Below are 25,404 nucleotides of genomic sequence, written 5' to 3'. Positions count from 1 at the left end.
AAAGCTTCCTGAAACAGGCCTGCCTTCAGATGTCTTCTAAAAGCCTGGTAGTTGTTGTTCTCTTTGACATCTGGTGGGAGGGTGTTCCACAGGGAAGGCACCACTACCGAGAAGGCCCTCTGCCTGGTTCCCTGTAACTTGGCTTCTCACAGTGAGGGAACCGCCAGAAGGCCCTCGGTGCTGAACCTCAGTGTCCGGGTAGAACGACGCTCCTTCAGATATACTGGACCAAGGCCGTTTAGGGCTTTAAAGGTCAGCACCAACACTTTGAATTGTGCTCGGAAACGTCATGTGGCCAGCACGACCAAGCCGCTTCTGGCGAACCAGAGCAGTGCACAGAAATGCCGTTTACCTTCCCGCCGGAGCAGTACCTATTTACCTACTTGCACTTGACATGCTTTCGAACTGCTAGGTTGGCAGGAGCTGGGACCGAACAACGGGAGCTCAACCCGTTGCAGGGATTCGAACCGCCGACCTTCTGATTGGCAAGTCCTAGGCTCTGTGGTTTAACCCACAGTGCAATTTGGTCTCTAGTACCCCTGCATAGCAGTAAGAGCTGCTCCATACCCTGGCTCTCCAAGGGGGCAATGGCGGTGGTAGCATTTGGTTGTTTGGAAAGACTCACAGCCGCTTTTCTTCTGGGTGACTTCTGAGAGCTTCCAAAAAAAGCTCTGCGAGTTGGACCACCTTGGACTACAGAGTCCTCAACAGCAGAACCCATGCATCTCCTCTTGGGAAGAGATGTCGCTGCTACATCATAGACAGTTAAAGCTGACAGTTAAAAACATTACTGTAGCACCATTGGAAGAAACCCAGCACAAATATATAGTTCAGGTCCCAAACTAGTTCTGTTTGGTTCCTGTCAATTCTTACAGTTGGTTCCAATTAGTACTTTAGGATCACAGAAAGTGACTATTAACAGCTACTTCTGAATTTACATCTTTAACATTTTACCTTTTGGGGTTGTGTTCTGGCATAGCTGTAAGGATGATGTCATTAAAGGACTTGTTTTCTTTGAGTGGCTCATACAAGCCTCATCGTATCATTCCTTTTGATAAATCCCTGATAAAGCTGTCCTAACACGTACTTTTTGTGATACTCTTGGGAACACCCAAGGATGTTTTTCTTACCACTGTAATATCTGTTAGGGCAGAGCTCTTTCACCCACTGTTTGATCTTTCACCCACTGTTTGGAACAAAATATATATATTAAAAAGTGTGTTTACATAGAAACTGGAATGTGTTCTCATCTCTCTCCCCCTCCACGCACTAAGTCAGAGGTACATCAAAAATTATTGGCAAAATATCTGCAGCTTCAGGGCTATCTATAATTACTGATTTAATAAAATAATAAGTTAAAATTATGCATCAGGGAAAGCTATAAAAACTTTTAAAAATGAAGATTATTATTATATGCTTGGGTGATTATTTTATATTTATAACATAATTAGAAAGAATGTTTTTGCTTTGTTGTTGAAGGTTGGAGTGCACACTTGGCGATGTAACGAATGCACGTTTTAATGTATCAAGCGTCGTTTCAAATGGACAAGCTAATGCCACTTTCAATACCTTCTCTTACGTGGTAAGTGTTAAAAGCAAGGGCGAGAAACCTTTTTCAGCTTGAGGACTGCATTCTCTTGTGAGAAACCTTCCAGGGGGCATGGATGTGATTCGTACCTTTGCTTAGCAAGGCCATGAAGAAGACAAGAGATTTCTATGCATACACTCCTAACACTCATGTTGCTAACCTGCCTCCTGGTAAGAAAAAAGCTCTAACACAGTTTACATTCCAGCTAGACAAAAGCACTAAAGTACGGTGCAGAGCAGGATTGGTGAGGGGGGGGCGGGTGCTGATGTAGGGTATGGCCTAGGGAGGGTCTCGAGGTCCAGTTTTAGAGGGACATTTGGCCCCTGGACCTCTGGTTCCCCACCCCTCTGTTAACTGTTAAAAAAGTTACTTCTTATTATTAAGTATGATGACCTCATTATACATGTTTTCTTTTAATATGATTCTTAATTTCGCTTTTTTTTTTAATTAACAAGCTGCATTCTTTTTACTTGACAGGATCCCATAATAAGAAGCATCTCACCCACCTATGGTCCAAGATTTGGTGGAACACTGTTGACTTTAACTGGGGAATACCTAAGCAGCGGGAACTCTCGAGAGATTTATGTTGGTAGTAAACAATGCAGATTGACAAGGTATAACGTGAAACAATGTTTTCAGTGTTGTTAATGTACAGGCTGTTGTTATTTTATTAGTACTGTTCCATTAGATTTATGTTTCGCCCTTCAACCCAAAGTGACCAGGGTGGTACATGAAAAAACATAAAACGTATAAATCAAAAGCAGCAATATAAACCGATATCAGAACTCAGAAGCATTAAGATAGAAAGAATCAGAAATCTCAAACTTTATTTACTGAATTACTTAATTGCATATTGTCAGCATATCCAAGAAAATGCAGTATTATTTCTTCAACAGGAAGTTAACTAGTCCAGTATAGACGATCTGTGGGACAGCGGTGCAAGGGAGTGTAAGAGAGGTCTGTGTATCGCAGAGCCCCCCCAAAAGTGCATTTCTGTTTATCTCTCCCTGTTTTCCTTGCTTTTTTGGCCAATGGATGTCTAGCCTCACGCACTGTTTATGTTGGTGGAAACATCTTTCCCTCACTCTAGTGTTCTCTCCCAAGTGCATTTTTTATTAAGAACACAATATGAGTCTTGCTCCATCAAGCCCACCTAGTTTAGCATTCTGTTCTCACAGTGGCCGGCTAGATGCCTATGGCACCTGACATTATTTTCCAGCAGGTGTGGAAAAACAGCCATGCATTTGTGTGGAAGGTGCACATAGGAATATGCGGGAGGGGGCTACCTGTGCTTGGTGAACCTAGTGTCAGGGGTGAGGGACGCGTTTTGTCTCCTCGTAGTTGTGTCCCAAATTGAAGCCTGCTTACTTTGTTTCCTGAAGATGCTCTGGGTACCACCTTCCCCCAGTTCCATTTTTAAGTCGGGCTAGAGCAGGGGTCAGCAACCTTTTTCAGCAGGGGGCCAGTCCACTGTCCCTCAGACCTTGTGGGGGGCTGGACTATATTGGGGGGGGGCGAGAATGAATTCCTATGCCCCACAATTAACCCAGAGATGCATTTTAAATAAAAGTGCACATTCTACTCATTCAAAAACATTCAACATTCAACATTCAAAAACACCAGGCAGGCCCCACAAATAACCCAGAGATGCATTTTAAATAAAAGGGCACATTCCACTCATGTAAAAACACGCTGATTCACGGACCGTCTGTGGGCCAGATTTAGAAGGCGGTTGGGCCAGATCCGGCCCCCAGGCCTTAATTTGCCTACCCATGGGCTAGAGTATGATTCCAGAGAATGTTGGAAGTATATTTACACATGGAGAGATGCAGTTCATACTAAGTGTGCTAATGTTTTGTAGCCTTGTTCCACTTTCTTCCCTTTTCCTTCTGTTTGCTTTTTCATTTTGATTTCTGTTTGGGAACTGGCATTGTGTAATGGATAGAGTGTTAAACTTGGGAGTGCTGTTGTTCAGACAGAATGATATTGGCCTAATAAACAATGCTTGTTCCCCCCCCCCCCCCCCACTCCTTTTTCATGTGCCAAACTGCAAAAAGTTCCAGAGTTTAAGCCACAGTGTCATCCAAACTGGGAAGTGGTGGCTTAATTTCAAAACTAGGATATCAAGTCAGGGGGTTGTAGCCAATGTTATGTAATTTAATGACTAACTTAGGCCCATTAATTTCAATGAACTTACTCTTAAGTGGGACTTGGCTAGTTTTAGAAAAAATGCAGCATGTATTTTCCAATAGCGATTATAGCAAATATTTTCCCCTGTGGATTCTTCTTGTGCAGAGTGTCTGATAATACCATAGAGTGCTACACTGCTCCGGAAAGAGAAGTGTCAGAGTGTCATGTCAGAATGAAAATCGATTCAGCGGTTCGTTCAGCGGGTCATTTTACATACAGAGAAAACCCTACTGTTTCTAAAATTTATCCTGCCAAATCCTTTCTTAGGTGAGTGAAACTTACAATAAATATATTCATAGGAATGAATGAGCAAAGAGTGGCACAGCTTAACAAATCTCCCAAATGGATGTGCATTTTTATTCCTAGGTAATATGCCAAGCAGTTTTATATAATTTGGATTCCACTACCTTCCCCAAAAATGAAAGGGGTTTATTGACATTTTAGGAACCCTAAGCCCATCATATTGTTACAGTCTCCGTTCACACATATTGGCTGCATATGGCTATTATGCTAACTAGTGCTTTAGTGCTGTGTGAATTAACCTTTTGAACGTGCACGCCCCCTCGCATGCCCCTTCTCCTTTGGTGTAGCCATGAAGAGGAAATACAGAGCTTCTACTTCTGTTTTAGATAAACTGTAGTTTAGCATATCACCTGAATCTTAGACTGCGGTTAACCTTAGCTATGGTTAGTAGAAAAGAAGACAGCTTCATAAACTATGGGTTGAAGTTGTCTTGCTTCATCTAACCCTAGCTGAGATAACCACAGCTTGTCCAGATTTGCACAACACAGTAAGATGTAGTTAATCTAAAAGAAAAGTGAAAGTTTTCGAACTTCTCATGACCAAGCTGGAGGGTAAGAGGAAGTGTGTGAGCCTAAGCCCTGCATAAGCTCAGTCTCATAACACTAACTATAGTTTAGCGTTATGTCCGAATGAGGCATCTCTCTCGCACTCACACACACATATATGGGAGCCAAGACATTTTGTCACCTGAAGTGAACCACAGAATAGTGCCTTACCTGGCCAGGAAAGAAGGGGTCAGTGAAGATCTACATCAGGAACAAGGTGGGGGAAATCAAATGAACCTTACGCAGTGGTTGAAGTGGGAATCAAAGGGAGTATAGGTAGGGTTGCCGTTTCTGATTTCGTGTTCATTTCTTTCACAAGGCCATTTTTGATCTGTTGAGTCTAAATAACATATTGATATTTAAGAAAATGAAAATGCATTTTGGAATGGTATTTGTTTATATGAATATTGTTTCTATTTCTTTTTCTCAGTGGTGGAAGCACAATTACAGCTCAGGGGATCAATCTGAATTCAGCACACTCTCCAAAGATGTTGGTAACGGTCCCTAGGCTGGGCAAGAACTTTACTGTGGTAAGTCTGTAGCACAGGGGTAGGCAACCTAAGGCCCGTGGGCCGGATGCGGCCCAATCGCCTTCTCAGTCCAGCCCATGGTCGGTCTGGGAATCAGCGTGTTTTTACATGTAGAATGTGTGCTTTTTAAAAAAATGCATCTCTGGGTTATTTGTGGGGCATAGGAATTTGTTCACCCCCATAGATAGATAGATAGATAGATAGATGATAGATAGATAGATAGATAGATAGATAGATAGATAGATAGATAGATGATAGATAGATAGATAGAGATAGATAGATAGATAGATAGATAGATAGATAGATAGATAGATAGATAGATAGATAGATAGATGATAGATAGATAGATGATAGATAGATAGATAGATAGATAGATAGATAGATAGATAGATGATAGATGATAGATGATAGATAGATGATGATACATAAATAGATAGATAGATGATAGATAGATAGGTAGATAGGTAGATAGATAGGTAGATGATAGATAGATAGATAGATAGATAGATAGATAGATAGATAATAGATAGATAGATAGATAGATAGATAGATAGATAGATAGATAGATAGTCTGGCCCACCACATGGTCTGAGGGACGGTGGACTGACCCACAGCGTGAAAAGGTTGCTGACCCCTGCGTAGCATAAGTGCTAACTTTAGATTAATATGCGCATACCTTCAAAAACAGAACATGCAGCACGATCCTGTGCAAATTTACGCAGAAGTAAGTTTTACTGTGTTCATTGGGACTTATCTTCAGGTAGCTGAAGATGCATTTAAAAATTTGAATTGTTTGAGATGTTGATTTTTATTCTGCATATCTCTATATATCTTCTAGTTTCTGATTAACTGACAGAACGATGCAGCCTTTTGCGTTAAAGATGACCGCAGCTAGTTGCAATGGTGGGCTTAGCTTTCTTTAAAGTCTCTAAAAGGGTTTGATGATGTACTTGGGCAAACAGGCATCACTGGCCTATATGCCAGCTGAGCTTTCAGATACCACAAAATATATTAAGACCAGCCAAGCATGTAGAAAAATTCTTTGTCATGTAGGCTGCATTTTATTCTTGTTGGAGAAGTGCCATTGTCGTGGAGAAGTGTGTACACAGTATAGGGAAATTGAAGCCAGCACGGGTGGAAATACATGTGTGAAGCTGGTGTTCACGTTGGCCTGACACCTGTTCCTAGTTTCCCAAACTATGTTTTAACAAGGCAGGATCATTAACATCCGAAAGAGCCCTTTCAGTGTGTGCAACCACCACCACCCCACCACCCCTTTTCTGCATTAGACGTCCACTTGTCGTCACTGTCATTTCCTTCACTCTTTCATTTCTGGTGAAACTGGAATGCTCAGAGTCACATGACAGATCTTAGCTTAGACATCTTAGCAGGTGGATGCATCTGTCTAGGCCAAACACTATTCCTTTTTATTTCCGTCTACCTTTTTCCAAGTCTGTTATTGATCACCTAAATCTTCCCATTCACATTGTTAGGCATCCGTGCTTTAGATTCTCTATGAAAGGCCATTTATCCTCTGGGCTGCCACGACGGTCGAGATGCTATAACATTCCACCTTTTTACCCCTTGCTTTTATCTGGGTCAGCTACCAGCTACCCTAAAGCACACAGATCTTCTTCCACATTTATCCTGTTGTTGCGCAGGTTTCTTAAAAATCAAGTTAGATACTGGAGTTCAGGTTTTATCGGCCATGGCTTGCTTTCATTGCCTCATAGGTCACAATTAGGGTTGAGGCAAAAAAACATAGGCCTTCATATTGTAAACCGTGTGTATTTTTGAAGAAGGTTTCCTTCTTTCCTTCAACTCACTTAAATGCTACACATATTTAAGCAGTACTCAACTTTTTGTAAATACTTACATATATATTTTTCCAACGAAGAAGAAACACTGCCTGAAATACAGTGGAAATGTTCAAGGAAAATGTCTTTTAAAAGCCAGATAAAATAGGTGGTATGTTAATTTAGTCTTGATCAGATGAATTTTGGATTTTTTTTCTTACAGATTATCAATGCAGTATTTCATGAAAAGCACCACATTTTTCAATTTCTAAAATCAATTTCAGAGTAAGAATGTCATGTCAAATTACCTAGCAATAAGGGCACAACAAATGCAATTTCTCTTGACCTTCCCAATCAGTCACATTGCATCACCACTAAAGAGTATTATTAGATTTATTTATTTTTTATCGTTCTCTGAAAGCATCTTTTGTTTGAGACTGGCCTGATAAAGTAAAGAGCTATAGACCCTATTCTAATAGATGCCCACAAACTAGGTTATAAGTGTCACTGTTATTAATTTAAAAGACATTGGTACTCTGAAGTAGATTAGATGTGCAATGAATGTACGTTAATGAAATCAGTATGATTACCAGGATCTGTTCTGATGTATACAAATGCTTTTGTGTATAATCACCTACATATAAAAATAGGAATATAGGTATCTTTTAAAGTAGTTATTAATGAAAAGGGATATAATTGTCTGAGGCCATTGCAGCAAACGTGAATGTAGTTACATGCTTAATCTATGACTTGCTAGTATTATTTCATTCTATTTAATGTGAACGGAACGCAACATATTTACATGCAGACTCCTATGCATGCTTACTCAGAAGTCAGTCCCACTGTTTCAATAGGGTTTACACCCTATGTTTATGATTGCCAACACAAGCATTTAATTTAAGCACCTTTAACTTCAGTTGGTAACCAGATTGCGCTTAGTGCCTGCAATCTGTGTGTGCTCCCTTGAGGCATACATATAGCTCATCATAAAAGAAATGTGCAAGATTATGGAACAATATCTGTTTTCTTATTAATAAGGCTTGGTCCACACGTGCCACAGAACTGAGTGGGGGAATTACCTGCACTCTGCAGCTTGGGGAAAATAACTTAATTTTTAATGAATGAATGCTCTATTCTGGAGTTTTTTAATGGCTTTCAGATAGAAAACCAGCACAGCAAACAGATGACTGAGCTAAACCTTATATTTCGGCACTAGCCTGGTAGCCATAAGCAAGAAGGAATTCTTGCAAGTGCATGGAATTCAATGCGCCTGAGAGAACTGGCTGGCAAAGGAGGACCAGAGTACTCTGTTACTCCTCTGTGCCCAGCATAGAAATGCAGTCGACTGTTGCTGGAAGGACAGAGGTGTTTGTTCCTCTTCTTCCAGCCTGCAGTGGGAGTAAGAAGAATTGCAGGCTAGTAACTTTTATGGACTTATGCTTATATTTACAAAGCTGGCTAACCTAGGATTTTTCTCCTTGATGTGCTAGTTTTCTGGATAACGTTAAAACGTGATGACTCCCAACTGCAGGCTAAGCAGTACTGTCCTTTATATTGCCTTGTTCTGCTGAACTTGTAGCCCCGACCTAAGGACAACACTGGACCTCTCAGAGATGCTGCAGCATCTCAGAGCCCTCACACCTCCTTCCCAAAGCCTGGCGCCTCAAATGTATGATTTGCAATACTTTAGGTAGGACAGTGGGGAAGAAAACATTCCCAGCTGCTGCCAGTTTTGAGTTTGAGATGCCCATAGCATTTTTGGCAGTAGTCTGGAATGTTTCTTCCATTGTCTTAACTAAATTCCATTGCTGGGTTATTTTTCTTTCCGCTCCAGCCTTCAACTGAATGAAAGACCACAGTCCTCAGCCATGGACTATTTGTGCTGTTCTTTCACGTGAAAAATGATGCAACTGGGCCAGAATTTTCCATGGGCATACAAACCAACAGCCTCAGATTAATTCTAGAAAATGGCAGAGGTTTAGAGTTCTATGAGATAAACTGTGTGTTATTTTGGAAGATCTTCTTCTTTTTAAATAAATGCAACATTAGGGAGTGGCTGCTAATCTGATTGGACAGAAGATGCAGGCATTTAACCCATGCTGTTTTCTTAATGCAGATCTCTCAGTCACAAACTGGCATATGTGCAAACTGCTATTTTCTTCATGGGGGGCAAACACAGGCATTTGTATTTCCCTCAGCAGATCAAATAGCAGCTTGGTGTGCTTGTGTGCTTTAGACTGCAGAAGGAGCTAAAACCCTCCACCCCTCCATGCTACTACTTCATCCCAATAACTTAATACACCACTGCCCACAACTCCTGCAGCTGCATTTAATAAGGAAAGATTGATCAATTGTGGTTATCCCAGCACAATATGTAGTTTGGCCCTGAGTCAGCCATAAAGCACACCAGAATTTCTAAGCTGGCAACAGAGTCTGACAGAGCTACTGCAATGTGCATTCTATTTTTGTGTGCATGCTTTCCATTTGTTTATAGGCTCATTTCCCCAATTAGATTGGGGTGGGAGGAGAAATATACATATGACACTTGACTGTCAACTCTTGACTGTCTTCTCGGTCCCCTATCAATTAACATACATAAACAACTTGCGTGTGTATGTGCTTGTGCTCCAGCATTGCAGTACAAAGACAACAGCTTTAACTGTCAATAAATCAGTCAGTCAGTCAGTCAGTTTTATTGTACATAGCCAAAGGCTGCCGCAATGTACACAGAATCATTCAACAGTTAAAAGGAAATATGCTGGATTAATACCAAAAACTTAAAACATTTATATTATCAAAACATTACCTATTCTAAACAGAGTTATAGATGTACCTTAATATACAGGTTAAGACGTTAAACAATAAAATTTATAGGCTAAAATCACCACATTGTCACTAATATATTAAAAATAATGTTAATTAATACAATGTACAATTATATTTGGAGTTTGGTGATGAAGATAGAATATAGCTTGATGTAGGTAGGGTCAAATAAATTCATCTCCTTTACAGTTGGTCACAGAAAGAATATATAGCTATGTTTGGGTAAAACAAGACTAAAATCCTCTTCTTCCACTTTCTTCTTTTTTTTTTTTTTTTTTTTTTTGACATTCCCATGTGTTTTAAGGAGAAAAGTACTCCTCCTTACCTTGCAGACTTGGCCATTTGAGCAATTTCTTAAGGGTCTACTTCTTGCAGGTGCAGGTTGTACTATTTGCTTCTATGGAGCTGTCAGATCTTGAAATTGAGACCTATATTGTTTTCCATTGAAACAAATGTGGAAATCAACAGGTTTAGAAGCTCAGTGTGTACTGAAAGTGGGCACATGGTTTTGTGTTAATATGTAGGATCTCATTTAAGCATCCATCCCTTGGTGCATAAAGAAACCTGTACTAGTGGAAATAAGACCAGAATTTACAACTTCCCAGAGTTTTCAACGCAAGAACCATTTCCCAAGATGGTAGGAGTATTGGACACTGTAGCTGGACATAAAAGTACACACACACACACACACACACACACACACACAGAGAGAGAGAGAGAGAGAGAGAGAGAGAGAGGATGCCCCTAATATAACTTGCTTAAGCCCAGTTTATGTAACATCACTAAGTGAGTGTTGCAAAGTATGTCCATGATTAGAATTTACAATTTTTTAAAGTGAGTGTGAAGTTTTATAATGGAAAACTTCTATTGCTGCTATGTTTAAAGAATATGCAAGTTATAATTGGGACAATTCTCTGAAAGCAGAAATCAACAAAAAGTTGAAATCATATAAAATGTTGTGTTACTCAATTGTCTACTTATTCAGTTTCCTTTTCTTATTTTAGGCATGTAAACAAATGATACCTCTTTTTCCCCCTTATTATTTTAGGAATGTAATCATCGTTCTAATGCTGAAATGATCTGCTGCACAACTCCGATGCTAAGCTCCTATAACATGACACCACCTTTTGTGACAAAAGTATTATTCATTTTTGATGGAGTCATCTCACCTGCGTTTAATTTTGATTATGTGAATGACCCGGTCTTTACCATTTCCTCAAAACCAGTGGTGATTTCCAAGGGAAACCAAAATATAGTGATTAAGGTAAGGGCTATTTGGTTTTAAATGTGGTAAATGAGCTTGCCCACATCGCCCCAAAGAATTCTGGGAAACTTGTCTGGAACCAATGGGGATCTGAAGCAAACAACAATGTGGACATAATTTTGACTGGCATACAGATGGGACAAGATGTGAGAAGCTTGGGTAAAATTTAGGTTTTCATGTATATTTAGTTTCTGTCAGTACCAGCACCATATTTTTTTTCTAGAAGAAAAGTACCGGTTTAAAGTGTGGCACTTATGTAACATAGTAAGTATTGGTACCTTTTTTCTAGAAGAAAAGCACTGGTTTCTGTTAACAGATATACATATGTAAAACGCTTAGGAATTTGGTTATATTTTTACAAGTGCTTGCCCAAGAACTTGTGTTGTTGAGTAGCAATACATCTTTAAACCAAGACTGGGTCAGGTCTAGAACTCTGCTGTCAGTTATAAGGACCCACTGGCTTTTCTTTTTTTTAAAAACCACATTTCTTTTAAAAGGTTGCTAAACAGTTTTACATTTGGGCAGGACCACTAGTAATTGTGAGCGGGACACAGAGGCAGAAATGCACAAATTCAGACCGTGTTGGGCAATTGGATAAATGAAGCCTGGTAGATTTCACTGAAAATTTGACATGTGATAACTAAAACTGATCCTTGTTTGTGTTTGCTTTCCTCCAACTCATTGATTCAGTTGGCAATAAAAGTAAACCTGGTTAAGGAGTAATGTCAAGCCTTACCCATGTTTGTGCCTTTGTCAGCAATTTTGTAGTTGTAAGCAATTTCAGCACTTAATCCTGAATAACTCCCTACAGACTTCCGAATATAGTTCACTTTGGCCAAATATAGTTCACTTCCAAATATAGTTCACATATGAACAGTATGTATCCTGCACTAAGCTCTTGCACTAGTGTTAGGTACGTGTTTTAAATATCAGTGGTAAGTCCCTACTTAAAATGAGAAGTGCATCATAGGGTAAACTATTATAGTTATTCAGTCTCCTCCCCCACAAATCAAACTCTTAAGTGAGAGGCACTCATAAACTATAGGCCAGCTTTTGAGAACTTGTGTTCCTTCTGTCAAAAGGTCACTGTAGGCCGAATTGGCAGCATTCTGAGCTTTATATACACACAAAAAAACCAGAGACAAGTTTACATGCCTCATAATCACGTTTTGTCATCCAGTAATTAAGCAAGCACAGCATGAAATTAAATGAGCGCTTGGTTCAGTGAACAAACAGTTCTTAGCAAACCAAAATTCTTTTATCTGTTTTCTTAATTAGTGTCAGAAGAATAGAGGAGCCTTTATCACTTGGTTTTTCAGTAAAACTAATCTAATGCGGCACATTTTCCTTTCAGCAAGTGAACATATTTGGACCAAAAGGTTCTTTTTACCTCACTCAAAGAGAACAGGGTACTTTATGCCACCGCCACCACTTGAAGAAGAAAAAATCCCACAGCTCTTAGGCAACTTATCTGGACTGTTGTTTTGGTTTTCAGCAAAGAATTGCAAAAGGTCCATGATAGACATCCCCATCTTAAAAGTCTGTCTTTGTGACTTTAGATAAAGTCAGGCTGACGTATGGTTGCACATGGGACCCCAACATTTATCTTCTACCTATGCTTTAAAAAAAATCTAAATTGTTCTGTCCTCTGTCAGCTTATGATTTGGGTTCTGAGCTACTCTGCAGAAAATGAAGCTCTGTGTTCCCCATTCACTCTTACGGGGAATCTAAAAATTGCTATAACTTTTATTGCTTCTGGGATAAGCAGACACAGAATATCTGCTCACATGGGGCTCTTTTTTGGGGGGGGGGGTTGCCACACGCCGTGGCTGCGATTAGTCCTGGGAGGCTGCCGTCTTCCTGTGTAGCTTGGGGAGGGGATTGTCACCTGGTGCCACCTGCCTCCGTCCGCACTGGGCCTTCCATTCTGGGCTGGCCTCGCCTGCAAGGCCACTCAGAGGCAAGGACATGGGGACTGTGCCCTGCCTGCCCCTGGCATATTTAAAGCGGCAGCCAGGTACAGGGTACTCTCTTTACCACAGCAGATGAAGCATGTAAAATTGCAGGTCTGGGGTTTTTGTAGGGGAAGTAAGAGGGATTTTCTCTCCTCCAAAATCCGCAAATATATTTTTAGGCCACCTAAAACTCCAAAATCCTTATTAGTTTCACATTTTGAGGCAATGAATGACATCAAAGAAAGCATATCTAGCCTGTTAGACAAAGAGAAGCATCCATTGTCTAGGCTAGGGATGGAGAACCACCAGCCCATGGGTCTACTTAGACCTCTCAGACCTACTCATTTGGGCCACAAAACCATTTCAGCCAGGCCACGCCCACCAGGTATGGGGAAGGTAAGCCTGGCTCAGCCAAAAGGGGAGTTATAAAATCAGGCCTTCAGAAGGCCCCTTGCACAGCATCTTAAAGGACAAAAACAGTCACTGGAGACTTAATTGTAGCACCAGTTGACCAACAAGTCAATAACTGTGATTGGGGAATGCGTGTCGACTCAAAAGCACTAAAACCTGCAGACAGTATTTCAGGATCCAGTGCATTCCCTTTTCCAGTAAGAAGCCCAAGTATTTGTCTGGATTTATTCTCCAGTTGTAATAAATGGAAAATTACTGAACTCCTTTACAGGACTGTGCCAAAGTGTTGCTATGTATTACCAAATTGAAAGAAAATAAGGCTCTCCCTGTATGTATCTGTGATTTACAATGGAGCTCCTGGCATTTCATCCAAGTTCAGTCTATCTCTAAGCCATCTCGATGAATTCCTAGGATTGTTTTACAACACCTGAAGCCCATTTGCCTGGATCCAAACTGCAGCAGTAATAATAATAATAATAATAATAATAATAATAATAATAATAATAATAATAATAATATATTAATATGCCACCCACCTGGCTGCGTTTCCTATGGCCATTCAGCAACTTGTTGCAATTGTATGCAGTTGAGAGTAGAAGTGGCAGGTACTTTTTTGTTTAGCCATTTGTAGATGGTCTTTGGAATTTTGAAGACAGTCCCTAAAACCAGACTGTCAGCAAGCAATGATACTTGATTTAATGCATTCTAATTGCCATTCAGAAACTCAGTGTGTTTCTAAGTCTCAGGAAGGAATCAATGCATTTCAATGACCACGCACTGTCATTTGTTTTATTATATCTCCTTAATGAAAATGTTTAGCAAGGGGAAATGAGCCTGGCTTGGTAAAGCTTCCCTATTATCTTCTTTTTCTTTTGTAATTCTGTTTCCAATTCTTTTTATCTGGTCCCCCCTCCCCCCGCAGGGTAATAACATTGACTCAGAAGCTGTTAAAGGTGAAGTGCTAAAAGTTGGAAGCAAGAACTGTGAGAATATTACTTTGAAGTTTCAGTCTGTTTCCTGTACTGTTCCTAAAGAGCTGCTAAAATCCAACCATGAACTAAACATTGTGGTAAGATACCTACCCTAGCATTGCATACGTTGTGCAGTTTGAAATGTCACTTCTCTACTAATAATATTTGCACAATTGAAGTTCTAATTTGTTCCTTGTGTTTACACATCATGCTTCATCTGAGCTGTTTAAACATTTCATTGGAAGCAGCACTTGCAATTACTTGGTGGAAGAGCAGCCAAAGCTTTCCTTTAACCACACTGCCTTTGGTATGAACTGGGTCCTTCCACGACTCTCCTCTCCCCTACCTTTTTGTTGTCATTCTTGTTGAGCGATCGGGTGTTCTCATGGTCTGCTCCACTGTTAAGACTTATTGTTATGAAGGCAGGAAAGATCTCCCATTACACTACCTGTTGCGTTATCATCTCCAGGTGAATGTGTGAATTGTCTGCTTTCATGGCCCAGTTTTTTTTAAAGAACAAATTATCTTGATAGTCTAAAACATGGGGTTTATATTTTAATAATTTTTGATATCTGGATTGCTGAATCTGTTCAAACATGGGCAGTATCCCAGGCTGACTTTTCAATGTTTTGATTTCCAAGTTGAGCTTGTTCAGCTCGCCGGTTTGAGCCAACATGAGACAACCTTAACTCTGGTCTTAAACTGGCAGTTCCTTTGATAAGGGAGAGGTTGTCAACCTGGTCCTTACCGCCCACTAGTAGGCGTTTCAGGATTCTAGGTGGGTGGTAGGGGGTTCTATGGCACAAGCTGAATCCTCCTTCCATCGAGCACTGGTGGGCGGTAAGGAAATTTTACCATCAAGAAAGATGCATTAGTGGGCGGTAGGTATAAAAAGGTTGACTACCCCTGGATTAAGGAATATACTGAGGTTTGGAGGGGTTGCAACACTCCTGCAGAATCCTGATGTTTCCCTCTGAATTGTGTTCAGTCCTCCATTTTCACAAATCTCCCATGGATAGATTTGTTGTTAGAAATCGGAAAGCCCATTCTGACTATTTATATCTGGAAAAAGCCATGATGGAGGGAATAAAGAATAAACTCCCATCCTTCCAGTTCTGCTACTCTAATCAACATTGGAGCCAACACACAGCTGCTCTAAATTTAAAAAAGTTAGGTGATCCAACCATAGACTTGCACATATTTGGCCCCTGAGATTACACATTGGGAGCTAGGGGTTAACAGATGGCTTTGTCTTCTGGTACTATCACCTCTTTTGCACCAAGGAGGAGTTGGTGTGATATTTTCAGGAACAGAAGGGGTAACATGTATGCAGGTATGATGTCATTGCTCAGGCTCAAGAAAGCCATCTATTAATTGAAGTGAACTTTGCAACAGTCAGCTATGTTCTTATATTTTACTATATAACCCTAGCAAATATTTTTTGAAAATTTCAGAATCCATGACTTTGTTACATAAATGCTGTAAATTATTTTGTTATCATATCTGAAGGCATTAGATGTTGGCACATTCACAGTGCACATCCAGCTGCATTTCTCAATGTGGGAAATTAATGAATGGGGCCAACCTGCATGAAATAATGCATGCAAGGTGGCAGGAGTTTTTGTTTGTTTACTTTATTATTTTTCTGCTTATTTGCAAATTGCTTATGCACCCAGCATAAAAGGGAGACTTTCAAATCTATCATTCCAAATTGGACTGGATTCCAAAAAAGACAGAAGGATTGCCAAGTGCATTCCAACTCACTGAGATACTGTCATATGACACTAAATACTTTGGATTTCCTGGTTGATTAGTGCTGCTTGTTGCAATCTTCTCACTGAAAGGCAACAACAGAACTGGTAAGGCAGAATCATTAGTGCAATAGAAACTTAAAGGACATTCCTGAAAAGATGCTAGATTTCATGATGAAGCACAAATGGCATTAGCTATTCTTTAACAAAGGGATGCAACCTTGGTAACTGCTTACTTACACAGCCAAAGTAAAATATTAGTACATATAGGGAGGCCAGTATAGTGGTACCTCGGGTTAAGTACTTAATTCGTTCCGGAGGTCCGTTTTTAACCTGAAACTGTTCTTAAGCTGAAGCATCACTTTAGCTAATGGGGCCTCCTGCTGCCGCCACGCCGCCGGAGCACGATTTCTGTTCTCATCCTGAAGCAAAGTTCTTAACCCGGGGTACTATTTCTGGGTTAGCGGAGTCTGTAACCTGAAGCGTATGTAACCCGAGGTACCAATGTATTATAAAAAAGTGTACCTAACAACTAGGATTCCTGCTAGCAATAATAGACCAAATTCCCACCACCACTCCAGTTGCCTTTTAAATGCCCCCCCTCCTAATTAACCTCAAGCATAGTCCATTATGAACTGATTTGAGGAGTCCTCTGGAGGAAGGCCGACTGAAGCTCTAGCCAGTGGCATTTTGAGTATAACCAAATTTGTCAAAGAGGTATCTAAGCTACTCTCTAGTTTTCCAGTGTTCCAGCTGCCTCACTGCAACTGAATCTCTTGCTGGAAATGGCTGCTAAAGTAAACATTTTTGCATCCTTCACTCGAATGCTGTTCATGTCCCTCACAGCTTGCAGCTCAAGTGGCAGATGCAAAGGTGATACAAGCATCTGCCAATGCTCAGATTTTCTCTGTTGCTGAATCTCCTGAGCTGAAAAAGGCTACCCAAGGAGCCAGATGTTAGTCCCTCACGGGTCAGGGCTTCTTCACTATGTTGCCAAGTCTGTCTTTTTTTATCTGTCTCTCAGTTTCTGGCTGGTGCTGTAGTTAGAAGGAGTTTTATTCTATTATTTCTAATATGGCATCTAATGTGACAATAGGCATTATATAAATTAATAAAATCAATCAATCTCTGGCCTTGAGAATAAAAAAAAAGTTAGGAAATGATGAGAGATAGGACTAGCATGTGTGACTTGCATGGGTATGTTGACAGTGACGTTCTCTTATCAGTCCCCCAAATGAAATTGAGCTCTGTTATTGATGGGAGTTTTAAAAGCTAGCTCTGGGTTCTTTGCCTTTTTTATCTTTCAGTGGCAGAAAGAGGTTTCATCGATGGTTATTGGGAAAGTATTGATTGTGCCCGAGCAGAGCTTCACAGGAATCATTGCGGGAATCGTGTGCATACCAGTTATTCTCTTATTGTTACTGTTTGGCCTCTTCCTGTGGAGAAAAAAGAGAAAGCAAATCAAAGGTGGTGGTGTTGTTCTTCGTATTTGCTATTTCAGTTAGCAGATAGACAGTTTCCTGCCCCAAGGAAGTTACAGGGGGACAAGAAGCAGGGAAGAAGCAAGGGTGGGTAGCAAGAGGTGAAAGTGAGTGAATCTGGTTATGTCTACTTGGAGTCTTAAGTCTTTGCCACAGTTGGGGAGGTTAAAGCAATGGCATTCTGCAGGTGGGTTTTGAAGAAGGATAGGAAGGAAGACAAAGCACTACATAGGTGTTCTGAGAAGAGAATCCAGTCATAAGGGTAGACATAAAATATTGATGAGCCTGGAAGTCATAGATGGCCACAACTCTCTTCTAAGCCAAGGGATGTTATAGATACATGTGGTTTGTTCAGAGTACTTGATGATGGCTTATGTGGCTGCATGCATAGTTGTCATCAAAACTTTTTAACCAGTATGGATGCCCTCCTGCTGCAAAGTATTCTCTTCTCCAGCACAGCAGTAGGAAACAGAATATCCTGTTGTCCCCTGATAAAATATGCAGAGTGGGCAGTTGTCTGTATATGTCTGGCACCAAACTGTCAAAATATATCTCTCTTTTGCTATATGGAGGAATAGAGATACTCTACAGAACATCAGCTGCTCCACCCAATCTAGCAGTGAAATAACTGAAACCTCTAGGATAATGCAAGTTTGTTCAGAACTTGGTGCTGACATTCTCTTGTGTTCCCACATGTTAAGAATTAGGTGGAGAGATTGTTCGCTATGACGGACGAGTGCACACTCCTCATTTGGACAGGCTTGTGAGTGCAAGGAGTGTAAGCCCTACAGCCGAAATGGTCTCAAGTGAATCCGTAGACTACAGATCGACTTTTCTGGAAGGTACTGTTTTTCTGATTAGTAAATATAGAAAAGATGCCATATTTTAAACAGCCCACTTTGTAACCCATCAAATGACTCCTACAATAGGTTGTATTTCTTCTGAACATTTGCTTTAACCCAGTTGTAATATCCACTTACCTAGCAGTTTCCCATCACCACGTGGACTGACCCCATCCCCAGTACGTTTTTGGTGGCTGCTGGCACGAGAATCAAAACTCTATACAGTGGTACCTCGGGTTAAGTACTTAATTCGTTCAGGAGGTCAGTACTTAACCTGAAACTGTTCTTAACCTGAAGCACCACTTTAGCTAATGGGGCCTCCCGCTGCCCTTTGCTGCCGGAGCACGATTTCTGTTCTTATCCTGAAGCAAAGTTCTTAACCTGAAGCACTATTTCTAGGTTAGTGGAGTGTGTAACCTGAAGCGTATGTAACCCGAGGTACCACTGTATGTCTAATTCACCTGTTTAATAAAAAATAAAAATCTGTGCCTTACATAAAATGGCAGCAGTCTCTGCTGTAAGTCATTCTGAGCATTACAGTGATAGTGGGAGGGAAGTATGGAAAAGATTTGCCTTGAAGATGATCAGAGGCACCCCTATAATGAACGTAACATGTGGTCTTGCTCTGTTTTTCCTTCCTTGTCTTTCCTTACATATCTTCCAATTCCCTCTGCTCTTCTTTAACTGATCTTCTGCTGCCATCCTGGTATAACTTCCATCTTTTTTGCTGTCTCTGTGCTTTTAGCTATCCTGTTAAGAGTCTCGCCTTCTCATCCATTAGGCTGCCTTGCCTCCCTCTCCATTTCAGGTCTATCCTTCATGTCTTCCTTCAGTTAAGCCTTTCCTGACCTATCCTAGCCTATTTTTTCCCTTCCTTTCTCTTTGGTGTATTTCATTGTGTATCCAGTGCATGCCTTTTGACTCTTGTAGGCCAGTAGAATCTTCAACTCCTAAGGAAGTTTGTAAGGGCCACTTCCAAACTTCATACAGCCATTGTCCCTCCCACACAGCAGTCTTTAGGAGTACATGGGGCTGCTGGTAGGCTTCTGACACTTCCACTGGTGCTTGCAGAAGGGTTGTATATATATACAGTGGTGGCAATTTGTGGAATCATGATGGCCTTCTTTTTAAGCTGCTGTGATCACACAAATTGCAGCAGCTACGTGTCAGCCTTCTGGTTCATACAGTTGGCAGTGCTATGAAGTATCTGCAGCCCTGCCCACTCCCAGAAGGTAATTCATGAGGCTGCTGGCTGCATGAACTGGTCCTGAAGGCAGTACAAGGGAGCTCCTAGGTTTATGTATCCTTAGGGCTTCTTCATAAACATAAACAAAAGAAATAATTCCTGTGTGTAGCAATAAATATGCACATAGCAGCGTGTATATAAAAACATGGGCTTATATTGCAATTCACATCTTGAAGCCACTGGGTTCTGTTGCACTATGTAATGTGTAAAGTTTGTTGTGTTTAATTTAGCAGCATACAATAAAACAGACAAAATAAAAATATATCATATGAATCAATAAAATCGGTAAGTCCGATTCAAAAATCCATAAAATCTAGCCATAAAATCCAACGCAGGCAGACACAAATTAAAAACAAACAAACAAACAAACAAACAAACAAGGGTAACATCAAAGATCCCTAGAGCAACAGCAAACTATAGGCACTTCCAGACAACTTGTTTATTGAGCATCCATCCTGGTTTGCATTGAAACAGCTACTCAGAGTTCACTTGCCTCAGCTATAGCTATTCTTCAGGCTGGTTGGGATCACTAGCAGAGCAACAGATTCCTGCAGCTGTCCTGCTTCAGCTCCTTCCTCATTTGGCCAGTACCTGTCTGAGGGACCTCCTTGCTGAAACACCTGATGCTTTGATCACAGGTGGGGTCTGGTGCACGGCTGGGGTCAGGCTGTGCTACTGCATTGTTTGCAGGGACGCGGGTGGCGCTGTGGTCTAAACCCTGAGCCTCTTGGGCTTGCTGATCAGAAGGTCGGCGGTTCGAATCCCCGTGACAGCGTGAGCTCCCGTTGCTCTGTCCCAGCTCATGCCAACCTAGCGGTTCGAAAGCATGCCAGTGCAAGTAGAAAAATAGGTATCGCTGCGATGGGAAGGTAAATGATGTTTCCATGCACTCTGCCTTTTGTCATGGATGTCCATTGCGCCACAAGCAGTTAAGTTATGCTCAGTGCTTTTTTCGGGGGGGGGAGGGACAGGGGTACGCATACCCCTAAACATTTTGTGCTTTTGTCCATTTACTGTATTTTTTTCTCCTGATTTGAACTATAAAATGGTGATTTTCTTGAGTCAAAATAAGAGTACCCCTAAACATTTTTTTTTAGAAAAAAAAGCACCGGTTATGCTGGCCACATGACCCAGAAAGTTGTCTGTGGACAAGCGCCAGCTCCCTTGGCCTGAAAGCGAGATGAGAACCGCAACCCCATAGTCGCCTTTGACTGGACTTAACTGTCCAGGGGTCCTTTACCTTTACCTTATGTTTACTGCATTGTTTGGGCCCTCAGAAAATAAATTGTGCTGAAGTGAGGAGAATCTATCTGAGAGCATTATGACAGTAAACTAGCTATAATGTTTAAATAAAATTATTTGTCCAGGTTTCTTAATTGGCAAAGCTATTACTTTTCATGTCCTCAAGGTACTACTCTTGTTCAGGTACTATAATTGTTTAAAATCTTAACTGAAGTCCAGTCACAATTAAAGCAGTTAACATATTTTTTAAAAAATAGGCAGAGAACTCTAGATCAAATAGCATCTAGTCTGCGGGCGAGCGGTCTGAGTTTAATTAGATCTCAAGAATCCTGGCTTCAGATATAGTAATCAGCTTAAGTTAGCCTTTCTGTGTTGTAAGAAACATTGCTGGTGAGGCGATGTGATTAAATATTGGCCCGGGTTCCAGGTTGAATATTTGGCATGGCTCAGAATGTATCTAAACATCACATTTGTGCTCCATTTGCAGAGCACCAAGCATGTAGGTCAGTTCAGAGCATAAATACAAAACCCTCCATTTATGCTGGTTACCCATTATCTGATGTAATCATTTGACAGCCCATGAATTGCTAGCAAGGTGGAAGAGTGCCATTTCTGTGCACTCTTCTAACAATTACTTGTTCTTCTATATGCTCCACAATGTGGTAAAACTATGTTGCAGCACGTGTTCTCTCTGTGTGTATCTTGACTTTACCATCAGGACCACAGTTATAAAAAATAAAAAATGCTTCTGTCTCTTGGTGATCTTTCCCAATGAAAAAAATAATTTCATACAGTGCCCCTAAATGGGACACATTTATAACATTGTTCCTTAACTCCCCCCTTCCAAATTCATCAATCACAACTAATACAAATATTTATAACAGTTGAGGAGTGGAATTAGAAATATGATAGCAATATTAGAATCCGATTGATACTGAAAGGCTTCTAATTTTATTTACCATATTACTTTAGACTATTTGTAGCTGAAAAGAGCCTTGTAAATTTGGCAGTCATGTTTCTAGACATCTGCAATATAAATATAATGGATATTTCATCTGAATATGACCATAACAATTACTACATTATAGCTGCTTCCAGACAGGTGGCTCCTAGTGCTAATAAATCATGTTCTTAAGCAGAATTGCAGTTTTCTGTGTGTTCATTCTGCTATGTCCCATCCATACTTAGTAGATGTGGCATAGCATGCCCTCCAACACCAGAACTTACTTTTCTGTGGAGGATATGAATTGCATGGTCTCCCTTAGAAACCAGACTTGACAGGAAGTTGCCACCAGTTTTTGTTTTTTTTGTTTGTTTTGGTATGCCATACTGTGCTCACTTGTGGGTTTAAGCCGGACTGACTACAGCTAGAAAACAATATAAAAATCAGAACAGTCTGTAAAGATCAATATCATATCAGTCACTGCTTTGAAGGGAGATATTTTATTTTAATATATTTAAAAAGTTACGGTCAAAGGTTAACATCTGCAATACTTAATTTTGTTGCAGTGTAAAACTGCAGGAAATGAATCACTCAAGCTATTTTCCTAGTTGAATATTTACCATTAGATAAATATAGTCACAGGCACTTAGGAAGTATTCATCAGATTTTCAATTGCCCAGCAAATGATAATCTAACAATAACCTATGGACTTTGCTATATCCTCCTTTTTCACAAATGTGTCATTTCCCAATCCTATGCTCCCCCACGGATAATACAAGTACAGATAACTGTGGCTGTAATTTCTAGTTTGGGTCAAAGTAGAATTCTGCAAAATTCAAGTGGGGCCTTGACTTTTGCTTTCTTCAGTCTAAAAAAATAGATTGCATTATGACAACATTGGTGAGACATGGCAAAATGGCATAGCTTTATATAAAACCTCTGAATTAAATATAAAACCTCTGAATTAAAAAAGACCTGACAAATGATATAATGGTCCATTTTGGCAGAGAGAGATATTGCTTTACTGCAAGTCACATCCTTTGACCCAAAAGCCTCCAGATAATCTTTTCTTTGTTATTGGCTTCAGCATTAAAGGCCTAAGGCTTAGAATTCAGAACAGATTCTGGAGCTCAGGCCTGAATCAAATTACACTGCGCTGCCTAGATCGGTGGTGGGGAACTGGACCTGGCCAGCTGTATGATTATGACACCATAATGATGTCGAATGATTGACACTAGTCAAAATTCAAAGGAGGTTGCTGTAACGGCTGTTCATCAAAAAGCAGTTACAGCAACCTCTTTTGATGATGCAATTCCAGTGCCAGTGACCTTGGCTGAAATGGCGTGATGAGCCAAATCGGGGAGACCAAGTGTGCCTATATAGAGATTCCACAGCTGGAAATTCCACAGCCCTGGCTTAGATTCTGGACGCATACCTTACAAATCCCATTTTTTCCATGTGAGAGCACAGCGGCCATTTTGCACACAGCAGTCTCACGCCCCCCCCCCCTTTTTTCAGGACCACAATATTGCGCACCGCCCCAAAATACCCGTTTTTGAGTGCTGTGCTGTCATCTGAGAGCACAGCCCTGGGAAAAGCATGTCTTTTGGACTCCGCAATCTTGCACGGGTCACATGAGTAGTGCAGGAGCATGGCCAGGAAGGTGCATTATCTGGTTTGGGGACTCAGCATTTTGGAGGGTCTGTGAAACTCCATCCTTAAAAGGGTACATTTCAGTCCCTTCCCTTTTAAGCTATAGGAATGCCATTAAGATCTTGTTATTTTCTGGTGTTTTGGCGTGATGTAATGTTTTTATCTTCTAGCTTTCAAACTGAATTCTTTTTAGCATGATCTGATTACAGGATACTGCTTTTTAATAACTTTAGAATCATTGTTTTGATGCGCGTTGGTGATTTTGTAAACTGTGTTTCAATCTACTAACAGAGAAAAGCAGGGAGGAAACGTTCAAATAAATGAAATCCAGCCCTTTATGATAGAACTCATTGCTGATATATCTACTTCTATTTTTCTTATAGATCAGTTTCCAAGTTTATCTCAGAATGGATCATGCAGACCATCCCATTATCCTCACACGGACCTATCTCCCATCCTGTCTACTGGAGACTCTGATTTAGCCAGTCCATTGTTGCAGACTAATGTCCACATTGACATAAGCGCCTTAAACCCAGACTTGGTCAAAGAAGTTGAGCATGTGGTTATTGGTGCTGATAGCCTGATAGTCCATTTCAATGAAGTAATAGGAAGAGGTAGGTGTTGAGTCTGTCATCTCAAGCCGCACATCCCCACAGTCGTGCATCAAGCATCAAAACATCTAATTGCTTCTCAGAATTACTCTTGCGAATAGTTGTTTTAACCAGCTGGCAGAATGCCATTACAGTAGATTCCAATTGTACCACTAAGGGAAAGTAGTTCCACAGTAAGAGGGTCATTGCAGAGAAGACCCTCCCTTCTCAAGTCCCAATGTCTGGTAGGCATGGTAAGGCCTCCAGTGATCTCAGGTCTGGATTTTACAGAAAGAGGTGCTCTCTCAGATAGCCACATGTCAACCACCAGCTTATGCAGGCTGTTTAGGGCCTTGAAAGCTAGTAATAGAACCTTATGGCTCAGTGGTGAATAGACAGGCAATGGAATTCCATTTGCGTATGTGTGCAGAATGATGAGGATTCCAACCAAAAAGCGCATGTAAGATTGCAGCTTAGTTCTAACAAAAGCATAATTATTATTTTTTACACTTGAGGTTAGCCGAAGAATCTAGAGAATATGTAGTGTTTGTTATAGTTCAACATCATCAAGTGTTCATCATATTTCTACCTTCCTCCTCCTTAAGCGGCTTCCATAGGAAACTCAAGCCATCTCTCCGGTTGCTGATGCTCAGCTCAGAACCCCTTCAGCTTTAGCACTTGAACAACATTCTGTGCCTTTGGACCGTTCTCTGAAAGACAACTCAATTAGCAAATTTACTTTAGAACTTGAACATGCAGCACATTTCTGTAGAGAATTAATTTATCAACGTTGCTTGATACCTGGCCTACCCCATTTGTTAAGCAAATGGCTAGCTTTAGAAACATGGAGAATTCCAATCATGTTCCTACCAGATTTTGAGCCTTCTGTCCCTAAATTTCGGTTCGATCTAGACCACTTTGGATTTAAGGGGGTAGTTGATTTTACAAAACCACTCTCTGACCATCAGCTATTTTTTCTGTGTCTGATGCATCTGGTTATCCAGTCTCTAATAGTTTCATCTTGTTCCCCACCCCCCACAATGTCTACGTCTAATTTTAATGAATTTATTGAATCCCCATTTAAAGTCCATTGTACAGCAATATAGCTTGTGGCAGGATGCATTATGCAAAGTATTTTTTCTCTCTCTACCTGGAATCTGCTGCCAATTAAAGTCTTGAGTATATATCGCCATTGTCCTTAAAGGTAATGGGGAAATAAGAGTCAGCACTGACTTCGTACAAACCTTTATCTATGGGTGTATGAAATAACAGAAGTCTGG

At 40.6% G+C, this 25,404-nt stretch overlaps 1 protein-coding gene across 1 annotated transcript in view; it reads left to right on the top strand.

The window, feature by feature from the left end:
- Window positions 1–25,404, top strand: part of MET (MET proto-oncogene, receptor tyrosine kinase) — a 94,409-nt gene that overhangs the window by 57,047 nt on the left and 11,958 nt on the right. Inside the window, exons 7-15 of the mRNA XM_028746295.2 lie at window positions 1,480–1,582; window positions 2,066–2,202; window positions 3,884–4,045; window positions 5,057–5,156; window positions 10,824–11,039; window positions 14,328–14,474; window positions 17,435–17,594; window positions 18,310–18,450; window positions 23,918–24,148. Coding sequence (XP_028602128.2) covers window positions 1,480–1,582; window positions 2,066–2,202; window positions 3,884–4,045; window positions 5,057–5,156; window positions 10,824–11,039; window positions 14,328–14,474; window positions 17,435–17,594; window positions 18,310–18,450; window positions 23,918–24,148 — 1,397 coding nt within the window. The remainder of the gene's footprint in view (window positions 1–1,479; window positions 1,583–2,065; window positions 2,203–3,883; window positions 4,046–5,056; window positions 5,157–10,823; window positions 11,040–14,327; window positions 14,475–17,434; window positions 17,595–18,309; window positions 18,451–23,917; window positions 24,149–25,404) is intronic.

The sequence above is a fragment of the Podarcis muralis genome, chromosome 10 (genome assembly GCF_964188315.1).
Source record: "Podarcis muralis chromosome 10, rPodMur119.hap1.1, whole genome shotgun sequence".
In the NCBI taxonomy this organism is placed as follows: domain Eukaryota; kingdom Metazoa; phylum Chordata; class Lepidosauria; order Squamata; family Lacertidae; genus Podarcis; species Podarcis muralis.
Note: the sequence above shows the minus strand (reverse complement) of the source record. Positions and strands in the feature narration are given on the sequence as shown.